Raw genomic sequence first — 13,290 nt, 5'->3', positions numbered from 1 at the left:
AGCATTAAAGAGCAAGTTTCAAGTTGGCCTTATCATATACAAGTCAGGTGCAAAGTGGGATTTCCAAAGCTCCGACGAAATATTACATTAAAAAGTTATAATCACTGTTGGGAAACCACTAAAAACCTAACAGTTCCCTGGACATGGCTATATGTCAGCCTAAATCAAATCCATGCAAGCCGATGACTTGTGAAGCTGCAGAGAGCTATTAATGCAGTTTGGGAACACAGTGACAGCCCAGGCATGAACACAATGTGTGAGAAGGGCCAGGAATAGATGCATCTACTAAGTTCCCTCTAACACCTAAGAGAATAGGCAAGGCCCTGCTTGATCTACTACAGAGTTATAGTTATAGGCATCTGTTTCTTTTACTTAGACACTGTGAGACAATCCGTCTCACATGCCCTCTGTTCTACCATGGGATGTTGAATTTACCCAGATGCCTCAGGTCTGAACGTACAAGATCTTAATAAAGAGTTCACCTTTCTGACCTCACCCCATTACCCCGACAGAAACGAGACCCTTTCACCACTTTCTACTAGCAACAAGGACAGCTATTGGGTTTGTAGTCCTCCTGCCCACCAACTCCCCACCCCCGCAAAAAAAAGCCCTCTGTTAAAATACTCCGAATACACCTAACTGATCACAGGCTTACCATCTACTCTAATTTACTCTGAACATTGGGGCAGGAATCCAGTCCATTACAGCATTTCAAATAGAGTCAAGAATTTCCCCACCTTCTCTCTCTGTCTCGCTAAATGCACGCCCAGATTAGGTGCAGGACAGACATAATGAAACACCAATTTAAAAAAAATTAAAATTTACTTGTCAATAAAACCATTGTTTACAGAAAAGAATAACACAGAGTGCAAAAAGAGCTAACTTCTGAACAAACAATACATTAACAAGGAGTAATAAATACATCTGAAAAACTGGCCATCTGCAGGAACCAGCAGGCCACAAACGTACCATAAAAAGAATGTCATTTATTATTATACTAGTCGTGCTAATGTCTGCTTTATTATTGGTGTACATGATTAGCACATACAGCGCTATATTACAGCTGATTTCTGTCATATTTTTCTCGCAGCTCTGCTCCACTCTGGGTTTGTTATTCTTGGTTACTGCTCAGCTGAAACTGTTAACTAGCAGCTGGCCAGAAGAGTTGATACGGAAAACACTGGGAAAGCGTTGTGTGTACCATCACACTCAGTGCTTCAACATTTGAAGTCAAATTCTTCCAAGGAGGGACAAATGCTACAGTTAAATCAAGGGACAAACCAGTGTCAGTCCCAGTTTAGTATCATGTGCTAAACCTGACCCTTGGCAATTACTTTTTGTAGATATTTCTGACCCACCGCGTGTTTGTTTGGGAAAACAAATACGTTATTATAGTGTAATATGAATATGTTAAGTGTTTTATTTACATGTATTTATTTAAAACATTTACATTCCACTTTTCTCCTGATCAGTCTTATACCAGGTCCAAACACTGTTCCATCTAAAGAGAAATCTTACCCAATACACACATCTTCAACTGGAGATGCCAGGAACTGAACCTGGGCCTCTGCATATATAAAGCATGTGTTCTGCTACTGGACTATCACCCCTCCCAAGTATGCATAATCACATGCATATTATTCATAATAGGATTACTTGCAGATTGTGAGGGCACAGAATAACATGCAGCTATCTCTCTTTTATATTGTATAATGTAGATGGGACTGACAGATGGTTGAATTTGCTGCCTATTTGGGACAGGGGTCAGCAACATGTGTTTTTTGCATTGGAAATGGGGTGAAAATCATTAATATTCCCATCAGCCCTAACTGGCACACTGGGATTTTTGGGAAAGTAATTTAGAGGAGCTCTACTGTGTAAAAATTGGGAGCCTGGTATTTTAAACATGATTCATGTATGCAAATCTGTCCCCACAGTCAAAACAGCTCATCATTTGTTTGAAGCCAGAGATTTTCTGTAGTTTCTTCTTGGGACTGGTTATATATCAAAACCATTCCAATAATATGTTAAGTTCTAACTTCACTTACCTTATGTTTACCAAAGTTGCTCATTAGTTTACTATGTGACTTCTTGCTGGTGTCTTTCATGTCTGAGTTCTGGGGAAACAAAACCAGTAATGAACACACCTTAGGAATTAGGAACAATTTTTAGTAAAAGCATTTATTTTGCAAATCATTCTTCACTGCACAAAACATTTCATTTCTTGTGATACACAGCTTGGAAAGAACACAGAAATCACACCTGGAAGGCAAAACCAGTTGAAATAAATGGGAGGTAAGCACTGTGTAAATGGTGTTAAGATAGAAGATAGAAGAAAAATAAGAGTTGGTTTTTATATGTCAACTTTCTCTACCACTTAAGGAAGAATCAAACCGGCTTACAGTCACCTTCCCTTCCCCACAACAGACACCCTGTGAGGTAGGTGGGGCTGAGACAGCTCAAAGAGAGCTGTGACTAGCCCTAGATAAGTATGTTAATGAAACAGGGGATTAAGGATCAGACTCTGTAGAAGCAGAGGCTCTCTGTCCATTTAAGTTACAGCAACATGCTGATCATTCCCACCAATGGAACAGCCTCTTCCATCAAGGGAAGGCTCCATACATCCAAGGAAGGCATCACTGCTAGTGGAATTGGCCTGCAGGATCCAATCCATCTTTTCGGACTTTTGTGCATGGTTTCCACTAGTGGCAACAATTACAGACCTGTATTTCTCCTAGAAAAAATGGGACCTAAGGATGCTAGCAGCAACCAGGGTGGATTTGATTTAAATCAAATCAATTTAAACCACTAGTCAGTAAGACTAGATTTAAATCATAGTTTTCTATATAAACACTAATTCTTGGTGGTATAGTCTTAATATTTACAACCAGATGGTTTCATTTTTAGAATAGCAACTTTTCAGATTAGTTTTACAGTTATATCAAATAATTACTGATTTGGTTATACTACTAGAAATACATAGGCAGATAATTATGAAATGACTGCAAGGTGAACTATCTCCAGTTTCATTCAGGTTACCAGGCCTTGCAATTCTTTGTTGCAGTGTTTGCGTTTTGCATGCATGCATGCCCTACCCATAGGCAGAGGAACGTCATTAAAATATTCCGAAACGGAGTCCCTTTTACAGCCTGCTGCCATTATACATTTTTCCTTCAGCAAGAGAATAATAAGATAAACCTCAGGCTATACACACAAAGATCCCAAGACTTATGGGGTATTCTGCTCAAAATATTTCACTTTCAATTTTACTGCTTGCTCCTCCCTCCTCACATTTAGCTTCTTGTGCAGATCTATTCCACTCCAAACAATCTTCTATTTATTGAACTTTTTGAAACTTCACACTTAAGAGGTAAGGGCTTGAATCTGTGTACATTGATTTGCAAAGGAACAATGGGATTAAGGACTTTTTCTCAACTCAGTATGTTTATTTTATAACATTTTTGCTGTGAAGAAGAGGCATGTTATCTCTGCAGACACAAATTCAGTTTTGAGAACTGCAAAACCAAACACCTGTGATAATATCTTTAAGACAGAAAAATTACCCAAAGTAATATTACAAAAACTTATGGAAGAGCATGACATTGTGAATGGATTTATAGAATTCATTTACACCCCAAAATGTAAACATTGTATGAATATACATCTTCATGCTACATAATTAAAAACTAATGCTTATTTCATAATGAATAACCTTTGGACTATCATGTATCTTAAACAGAAAACTATTTAAACTATCTTGAGATAGATTTTATCCTCAAAAAGCATTTTATTTTAAAAAAATCCAATTAAAATTTTTTAAATCTGTTTTGTTTTTAAATTATTGATTTTTTTTATCCACCCTGCTGGCAACTATGGAACAAATATAACATAAAAAGCAACCATTACAATAACCAGCAATAACAATGTTATTTAAGAGAAATGTTACTTAAAATAATGTATTTAAAATAAAAAGTTATTTAAAATAAATTTTCAGCGTGTATGTGTTATATACGTGTACGTGCACAGGTGCTCAATAACTTTAGGCTTCCGTAATGAATTAGTTTCCCTGCTGTTTTTTGTGTTCATTCTGAAGATTTTGAATGACACAACCAGGGAAACATACAGCATACTACAGGCAAACAGTAAGTGGCGGGCTCGCATCTGGTACAGTACGGGTTGCCAACTTCCAGGTACTAGCTGGAGATCTCCCACTATTACAACTGATCTCCAGCCAATTGAGATCAGTTCACCTGGAGAAAATGGCTGCTTTGGCAATTGGACGCTATGGCATTGAAGTCCCTCCCCTCCCCAAACCCCGCCCTCTTCAGGCTCAACCCCAAAAACCTCCTGCCAGTGGCAAAGAGAGACCTGGCAACCCTTGGTACAGAAAAATTGGTACAGCCCTTTCTTTTGTTCTTACCACATAATGAATCATATGCTACCCTTGCAGTACCACACAGGCAAGGACTCTTGTGTGGTTCCAATAAACAAAGTTATCAGTGTGTAATAATTTATGGCAGGCTTTTGGTCCCCCCGACAAGCAAAAGGAACAAAAGAAACAGAAACTTGAATCTGCCTCAGAATGAAAAAGGAAGCTATACACATGTACAAACATATCAACCCTCACAGTCTTGGGATCCTTAAAATAAATGGGGTTTTAAAGCCTACAGCCACATAGACAGGTGCATTGTTTGTTGGGCCACCTGAGATTCATGATAGGAATGATCCCCTGGGTCATCAGTTTGATGATCTGTGGCAGGATCTAGTGTTGCTGTCAGAACATCACATCCCTTCATCTGTCTGAAGAACTGAAAAGGCACTGAAAAAATATTCCCTCAGCTATTCACAGCACAAGACCTTCTCGTTATGCAATATGCAGCCTGTGGCTGAAATGTATTTCCATTAGTTTTTTGTTTTGTTTTGTGAAGAACAAGAGACTTCTCCTCCTTGTTCCTGGGCTTAGTCAAGTTTGACAAATTCTAACCAACATTTTCAGATATTTATTTTCCAGTTCAGGTTTAAGGTTATACACTGGGGAATGGAACCTCTTGGAGACGGACGCTCCACACAGGAGAAATGGATGTCTGCTCGCTTCAAATGAGCTCTAGAAGAATGGGGGAATGTATGCAAATCGATCACAACTTCCTCTCTCACAGTTTCTTTGAAATATCTGAACTGGCTCTCTGCAGTTAAATTCAAAAGAGGATAATATGTAAGAATGGGTCTCATGGTGTAACTGACTAGAAAATTATTAAAACATGAAAAAGCAACATATTAGAAAACTGCTCAGTAATGCAGTTCAGACAACATGCCAACATAGTTTGGGATGCAAACTATGGTTTGGGTGTCTAAATGTACAGGCAGCCGTGGTTTAGTATGTCAAGCCCAGCACTGCTCTCACTGAATGTCATCCTTCAGCCTGGTCACTTCCCACTGGACTTCCGCTGAGCACTTGGATATCTAGCTTGCATTGCCTAATCCCACTGGCTAGCAAATCATAACCTTACTCATCAGCAAAGCTCTACTGTGCAAGCTTCCATTTAACCATTGGCCAGATAGGGTGGGCTAGCCAAAGACAGGGTGGCCTGTTTAGAAAACCTTTGGGATCATTCTTGCTGGCTGAGGTATCGTCAGTCTATCTTGGAAACCATTCTTTCCCCCTCTTCCTCAAATGTTTTCCTGGACTCTGTCAAGATTACAAGTCTGTCAGATAGTTTGACAGGTGAAGGATAGATCAGTGAGATCTAAGGATGATGTAATCAGCCTGGAAAGTACCTGGGGAGCTAGAGAAAGCTGGCCTGATCCAGTTATAGCCAGGTGGCTGATGCAATGCAGTAGCAATACTAGGATAATTGGATATCTACTGTGATTGGTGGCTGCGTCCACCAGGTGTATATAATGAAGTGAAACAGCAGTTCTATGCGGGATGTTATGAGCTGAGAGTGTGAAAGGAGTATCTGTATATATTTCTGCACTGTACAAATAAACTACACTTTTTCTATGTGGCCGTGGACTTTCTGATGGGTATCCTGGACAAGACTGCTAATCCGCTTGGCTTCCGCGTCAGGGCTCTGGGCCCAGCTCCTCTACGTTACAGGAATGTTTCTGCTACACTGCGCAGGTTTTATGTGTGGTGGTAGTTAAGCAGAGTCCAGGATTTTCAGAAGCTACTAGAGAAGTGACGGCTGTGTGAGTAACAATGGCACAATCTTTTATCCCGGTGGATAAACTCACCTCAGAGAATTACCACGTTTGGTCTGTGAGGTTGGAGCAATATCTGAAAAGGGAAGATTTATGGGATGCTGTGGAAAGACTCCCTACTACAGCAGCCGAGATTGCCAAGGGCATAAAAGCCCTTGCCAATATCACCTTGACGGTGGGAGATGACCAGCTTATTTTTGTTGTTGGAAAAGAGAATGCAAAGTTGGCATGGGATAGTCTGCGAGCAGTGTATCTCCGGGACTCAGCTGGCACGCTGCTAGCACTAATGAGGCGGCTTTATAGATGCCAAAAATCACTGCACACGCTGGCAGCAGCCCACTTGAAGACCCTAGCAGAGTTGTTCAGACAGCTGGAGTTGAGGGGAGAAGTTATATCTGCGGAGGACCGGGTGTATTTGCTTTTGAGTTCTCTGGATGCGAGCTTTGATGTTTTAGTAACCTCGCTGGAGAGCCTGGCAGCAGGGCAATTAACCTATGAATACTTGACTGGACGAATTCTGGAAGAAGAGGAACGACGGGAGGAAGGACGTGAGCAGAAGACAGCAGCCCAGCTGAGATACACCCCCGAGGTTAAATCAACGAATCGCCCGTCTGCCGAGACCTCAGCCCCCCAGCGCGTTTTTCATCCCAGGCAGAGAGACTGGATAGAGTCTACGCCGAGGACTGCAGCCGAGCTGTTTAGACAACCCCGAGACGGGCAAGAGGTCTACTCAGCGCAGAGCCAGTGGCAGCAGCAGAGGGGAGGCGACGGAAGGCAGAGTAGGAGCTACAAGCAAGATGAGGAATGCGTGATGTTTGTCAGAAAGTGTTTCTTTGTGGGTCCTCACAACATTTGAAAAAAAATTGTCCCCAGTTGGCCAGGAAAAAGCAACCAAAGAGACAGTCAGTGAATGGAACTTACACTGCTGTTGTGCTGACAGAGGCTGGAGACAAAGAGAACATTTGGCTCTTGGACAGTGGGGCAAGTACATGTTTTGTTAACAAAGCTTCCATGTTGGTTAACCAAAAGCAGTCTGCTAAGTCTAATGTAAGTCTAGCAGATGGGAGACACTTAAAGGTACACTCTGAAGGGGAGGTGTTTTTCCCAGAGTTAAAGCATAAGTTTCAAAATGTACTTTGTGTGCCTGAGTTACAGCATAGTTTGCTAAGTGTTTCTGTGCTGGCTAAGACTGGTTTTAAGGTGCAGTTTGAAGGAAACACCTGCCAGATAAGCCAGGGGGAGGTTGTAATGTTAGAAGGGCACTTGCAAAAGGATGTCTATGTGGTGCATAGAAGGACAGGAGAAACTTCTATGGTAGTGGAGTCTGTGAATAAAAATCCACATAATGAGTGCATACACCTTCTACATAGGCGTTTTGGCCACGCCTCCTTTTCCATTCTAAAGAAGACCCTGAGTGTGTTAGGGAAGGATGACATTAAGTTGAATGGGTGTAATTCTTTCCTAGATTGCACTGTCTGCAAATCTGTTAAGAACAGACGTAGTCCAGTGACTAAGGTAAGCCAAAGGGTGGCAACCAGACCTCTGCAAATTGCTCATTTAGATCTCTGTGGTCCATTTCCTGAGAGTGTGTCTAAGAACCGGTACGCTTTATGTATTGTGGATGATTTTACTCGTTATGGCTGGGTGTATCTGCTGAAGCAGAAAAGTGAGGCATGTCAAACCATCAAGTATTGGATTAAAAGGGTGGAAAGGCAGCTAGACCTCAAGGTATCCAGTATACAATCTGACAGAGGCGGTGAATTTGTCTCTAGTGCATTTACCCAGTGGTTAGAAAGCAAGGGAATTGAGCATAGATTGGCTAATCCCTGTGTTCCTCAGGAGAACGGTGTGGCTGAGAGGAGGATTGGTTATCTAAAGTCAATGTTGCAAGCTTTGATAGAGGATGCTAATCTAAAACCCAAGTTCTGGGGGGAAGGCATCAAGGTGGCTTGTTATTTGATTTATAGACTTTGGACCTCCAGCATTAACAATATTCCCTACAAGGCATTGTACAATAGAAATCCCTCTTTAAAGCATTTAAGAGTGTTTGGTACTAAGGCTTGGGTGAATATACCTTTAAAGAACCGCAGAGCAGGTGGCAAGAAATCCAAACCGCTGATTTTTCTGGGATATCAGAATGCAGCAAAATCTTATCGCTTTGCTAATGATCAGAACCAGGTATCTTTTAGCAAATCTGCGAACTTCGGAGAATCTTTTAATTGGCCACGCTTACATGGTACTGAGAAGGTTTCTGAAGAAGTTTTATTGCCGGCCAATGGACAGCCAGAGACAGATGAAAGTGTTTTTCCTGAAGTTGTTGCAAGCAGGGAAACAGTAAAGGTTGAGACTCCAGAAGGAGGGGAGTCTAGTGGCACGGTAGTCAGACGGTCAGACAGAAGTAATAAAGGAGTACCTCCACAAAGATATGGTTTTGAAGAATGTGACTTAATCAACCACGTGTCTGTAATGGAACCTGAAAGTTACAAGCAGGTGCTTTCTCTTGGTGATAGAGAGATTTATGGCTGCAAGCCATGGGTGTGGAAATGAATGCTTTGAAGGAGCACAAGGTAATTACACCAATGCATTTACCAAAGGGACAACCTGTGATAGGTTGCAGGTGGGTTTACAAACTCAAGCAGTTGGCTGATGGTACTGTACAAAGAAAAGCCAGACTAGTTTGTAAAGGGTTTGCTCAAAGGAGATTTGTTAACTTTGATGAAACTTTTTCACCCACAGTTCGTTGTGAAACCATTAAAACAGCCCTGGCAGTTGCAGGGTTGAAAGGTCTGAAGGTTTTCCATTATGACATTCAGACAGCTTATCTAAATGCACCTTTGGTAGAAGAAGTATACATGACTCAAATTCCAGGGTTTGAATTAAAGGAAGAAGGCAAAGTACTAAAGCTGAACAGAGCTTTGTATGGTTTGCATCAATCGGCCAGAGAGTGGCACAAATGTTTAATTGAGGCTGTTAAAAAGTTAGGCTTCACACAGAGTGTTGCTGATCCTTGTTTGTTTTCAAGGTGCACAGGTCAGAAGGAGTCATACGTGCTGATTTACGTGGATGATTTGTGTGTAATAACCAATAATGAGAGTGACCAGGAACAATTTCAGAAACAGCTTGGAGAACGCTTTAAACTGAAATGTTTGGGAGAGATAAGAAATTATCTTGGGGTAAAAATAAACAGAGACAGTAAAGGTGTTTTTTACTTGTCTCAAACAGAAAAAATAAAACAGTTGCTGGAAAGGTTTAGCATGCTTGATGCTAATGCAGCTGAAACCCCAATGGTCACAGGTTATTTATGTGAAGAGTCTCAGGAACAAGAAGAGTGTGACAAATCTCTGTATCAGTCCCTGATAGGAAGTTTGTTATATCTTGCTTGTTGGACTCGCCCAGACATATATCAGGCGGTACATTGCCTGACCAAGAAAAATATGTCACCAAAGCAGAGTGACTGGAAAGCAGCTAAGCGTGTACTCAGATACCTGAAGGGATCTGTAAACAACCAGTTATGCTTGAATGCATGTAATGGGGAACTGACTGCGTATGCAGATGCATCATGGTCAGATCAGGGGAACGCGAAATCAACGACCGGGTATGTGTTGTATTTTGGTGAAGCACCCATACATTGGAAATCTGTAAAACAGTCATTTGTAGCCATGAGTTCATGTGAAGCAGAATATAGTGCTGTGAGTGAATGTATAAATCAGGTGGAATGGTTTGTCTATCTCATGAAGGAACTCAATGTGTCTGTACAATTACCAGTAAAGGTGTATACTGACAGTCAATCAGCGCTACAACTTGCGACTGAGCAAAACTTTAAAGGCAGAAGTAAGCATATAAGAATAAGATATGTCAATGTAATTGAATCTGTGAACAAAGGCTTGGTATGTATTGTAAAGTGTGCCAGTGCTAGTAATGTGGCAGATCTATTTACAAAAATTGTGGATTGCAATAGATTCATAAAACTAATCAAACTAATCTGAAATCCTTGAGAAGGAGTGTCAAGATTACAAGTCTGTCAGATAGTTTGACAGGTGAAGGATAGATCAGTGAGATCTAAGGATGATGTAATCAGCCTGGAAAGTACCTGGGGAGCTAGAGAAAGCTGGCCTGATCCAGTTATAGCCAGGTGGCTGATGCAATGCAGTAGCAATACCAGGATAATTGGATATCTACTGTGATTGGTGGCTGCGTCCACCAGGTGTATATAATGAAGTGAAACCGCAGTTCTATGCGGGATGTTATGAGCGGAGAGTGTGAAAGGAGTATCTGTATATATTTCTGCACTGTACAAATAAACTACACTTTTTCTATGTGGCCGTGGACTTTCTGATGGGTATCCTGGACAAGACTGCTAATCCGCTTGGCTTCAGCGTCAGACTCTTTATGACTCTCACCCAAAAAAGGAATATAAAACCACTACAAATCAACAACTGTTTCTTCCTTCCATCAGCAGATGTTCAAAATTATGTCTTCCTTGGATGAAATTTGGAGTCCACCCCTCATAACTATTGTATACTAGCTTAGGTTGTATGTAAGTTATCTCCTCCCAACCAATTTCCAGATAGCAATTTCCAGTTGCTTACAGCACCATAAGAACTGTATGAAAACCGAATCTCCAGTTTAAAAGCATGACATGTCCACCTCTTCTCTGGATATTTCTAATGGCCTACTTTACAAATAGCAGCATAGTACTGGGAGCTTCATCTGTCTGTCAATCCCCATTCCATGATTTCTCAAACCATGGGCTCTTGCTACTTATAACCAACAGAAGCAAACAGGGAAATGCTCTGTTCTTTTGGGGGGAGAGTCATCATAAACCATTCTGAGCAATGGAACAAAGACTACTGTCCTGGGAAGAGATACATTGTGGAATACATAAATAAACCTGGCCTTGAACAACAACTTGGATGCTTGAAAAGTAGAACACCCCATGATGTGAGCCGACACAGAAGAAACAGAGGCAAAGCAGGCAGCAGATATTCAGCTAAAGATTTCTTTATTGAAAAGTTACTGGCAACAACCTTTGAAACTGGACTCTTGGGGCAAAACCCCCAAATGTCAGTTGCTGACATCACAGAAGACAATAGTACCATTTGAAAAGCTGGAAGAAATCTCACACTGGATTTTTCAGGTCCAAAAGAGCTGCACCACCAGCAACACAGGCTATGCGGAACTATTTTCAATCTATCCTTGCAGGATATTAATAAAATCTTCTCTGAGAATACTTAGCATTCTAAAAGGAAAATTAAACATTTAAGGGACACTTATAAAAGTATTTCTAAAGAAAAATTAAGGATTGGATATGACTTTCCACCCAAATTTCTTATGGAACTACTTTTTGTAACCATCTGACCGCTAATAAACTTTTGTTGTCCTTAACAATGATTCTTTAGAGAGGGAAGGTGGCATGAAATAGCCAGATCTTGAAAGCTAAGCAAGGCCGGTACTTGGATGGGAGACCACCAAGACAGACTCTGCTGAGGAAGTCAATGGCAAACCACTTCTGCTTCTCACTTGTCTTGAAAGCCCCTTGGCTGGGGACACCATAAATCAGTTGTGACTTGCCAGCACATACATATATAATAATGTTTCTTTACTATGTGGGGGGGATATGCAGGGGTCTTTTAAAAAGTCTGCACAAAGGGCTTCATGGTTCCGCTATTAGGCATGTGTTTTTTGGGGGGGAAAGAAAACTACTCTGTATTTCTGTAGTAAACGTGTTAGAACTGAAGGCTACATTGCTAAGGGTCTATGACACTGAGGAACTTAACAGCACAAAAACACACATTAAGTGGGTGATTTAGGAACTTCTTTCTGGATGTTATGGGAGAGTTCCACTAAGTACACTAATATTTTTAGACTACTGCACCAAAGGAGGCACCCAGGTGTAATGCTGGATCCAGTTTACAAGTGAAATTACCTTGCAGCTGAACATGGGCTTACAAGACGATAGTATTGTCTATAGCAACATTCTCTAGGGAAGCCTATGCTGGTGATGAAGAAAAACTGGGACCAGCTCTCCAAGTGAGTGCTGTGCTTTTAAGGGCAGACCCAAACAGAAACAGAGCCTTCCTGCTCTGAACTAATTTTAGCAATTAATTCATGAACCAGAAATCAGGAACTGCCCTGGACAGATGCTGAAGGTGATGTCGATGTCCCAACTCACCCTGCTCTGGCTGCTGCTAGGTCAGGATCTGCTGCTGTAGCAGCAGGTTTCACAGTGGTAGTGGCTGCTTCTGGGGCATGCAGGTCACGCGCTGCAGCATTACTGGCACATCTGGGTTTGCTGGTGCATGTGCAGTTGAAGTACTGGCTGGCACTGCTAGACTGCAGCCTCCACCCGTTGCTAAGATGCCACCTGAACCTGATTTTGGGGGGAGCAGTCAAAGTGGTCTTCTGTATGTTACAAATATCTATCCATTTTCAGGATGCTCCTGCTGCATCTCCTCAGGCCACTGCACACTGCCTCACTGTGGAACTGAGACATCAGCCCTTCCTGGTCTGAGCTGCGTATCCACCCACAGCTTGATGCAACCCTGTTTCTCTCATGGGTTGGCTTTCTCAGCCTAGGCTGTTTCAAATACTTGGGCCGAAGCAGAAGAGGTAGTGATGGACACCTGGAATGATTTTCATTGGCAAAAAGATTTAGCTCAGCAATATACCCACAGAGAGCTGAGTGCAGTCGTGACCTGCTGAGTGCAATTGTGACCTGTAGCAACGAACTGGGTGAAAAGTTTCCAAGAATGCCATTAGACTACAAGAGAAGACAGCCGATGCGCAAAACACAAGACACAGATTTTTTTTTTCAAATGTTTCAACTCATGAGATTGTGACTCTTCTTCCATTCAGCATTCGGTTCTCAATAGGTTGCAGTGATTATAGCTGCAGACGAGGATTCGGGAGACCTGGGTTCAAATCCCCACTCTGCCATGGAAGCTGGCTGCCTGACTGTGATGAGTAGGGTTTAAAATGCCATTTAAAAAGAGGAAGTGTGCTGTGTAGTTTGACTCAAGGTTGTTGTTGTTTTTTTAAGTCTAGTGTGAAGGAAACATGGTAATAAACCAAGAAACAAAACAAATTGGC

General features: G+C 41.6%; 1 protein-coding gene across 1 annotated transcript in view; it reads right to left on the bottom strand.

The window, feature by feature from the left end:
- The window catches only part of PLCH1 (phospholipase C eta 1), a 92,009-nt gene that overhangs the window by 26,593 nt on the left and 52,126 nt on the right, over positions 1–13,290 (bottom strand). Inside the window, exon 12 of the mRNA XM_056850386.1 lies at positions 2,049–2,117. Within this exon, the coding sequence (XP_056706364.1) occupies positions 2,049–2,117 (69 nt within the window). The remainder of the gene's footprint in view (positions 1–2,048; positions 2,118–13,290) is intronic.

The sequence above is a fragment of the Euleptes europaea genome, chromosome 5, assembly GCF_029931775.1.
Source record: "Euleptes europaea isolate rEulEur1 chromosome 5, rEulEur1.hap1, whole genome shotgun sequence".
In the NCBI taxonomy this organism is placed as follows: Eukaryota; Metazoa; Chordata; class Lepidosauria; order Squamata; family Sphaerodactylidae; genus Euleptes; species Euleptes europaea.
The sequence above is the reverse complement of the archived record's forward strand: the minus strand, read 5'-3'. Positions and strand labels throughout refer to the sequence as shown.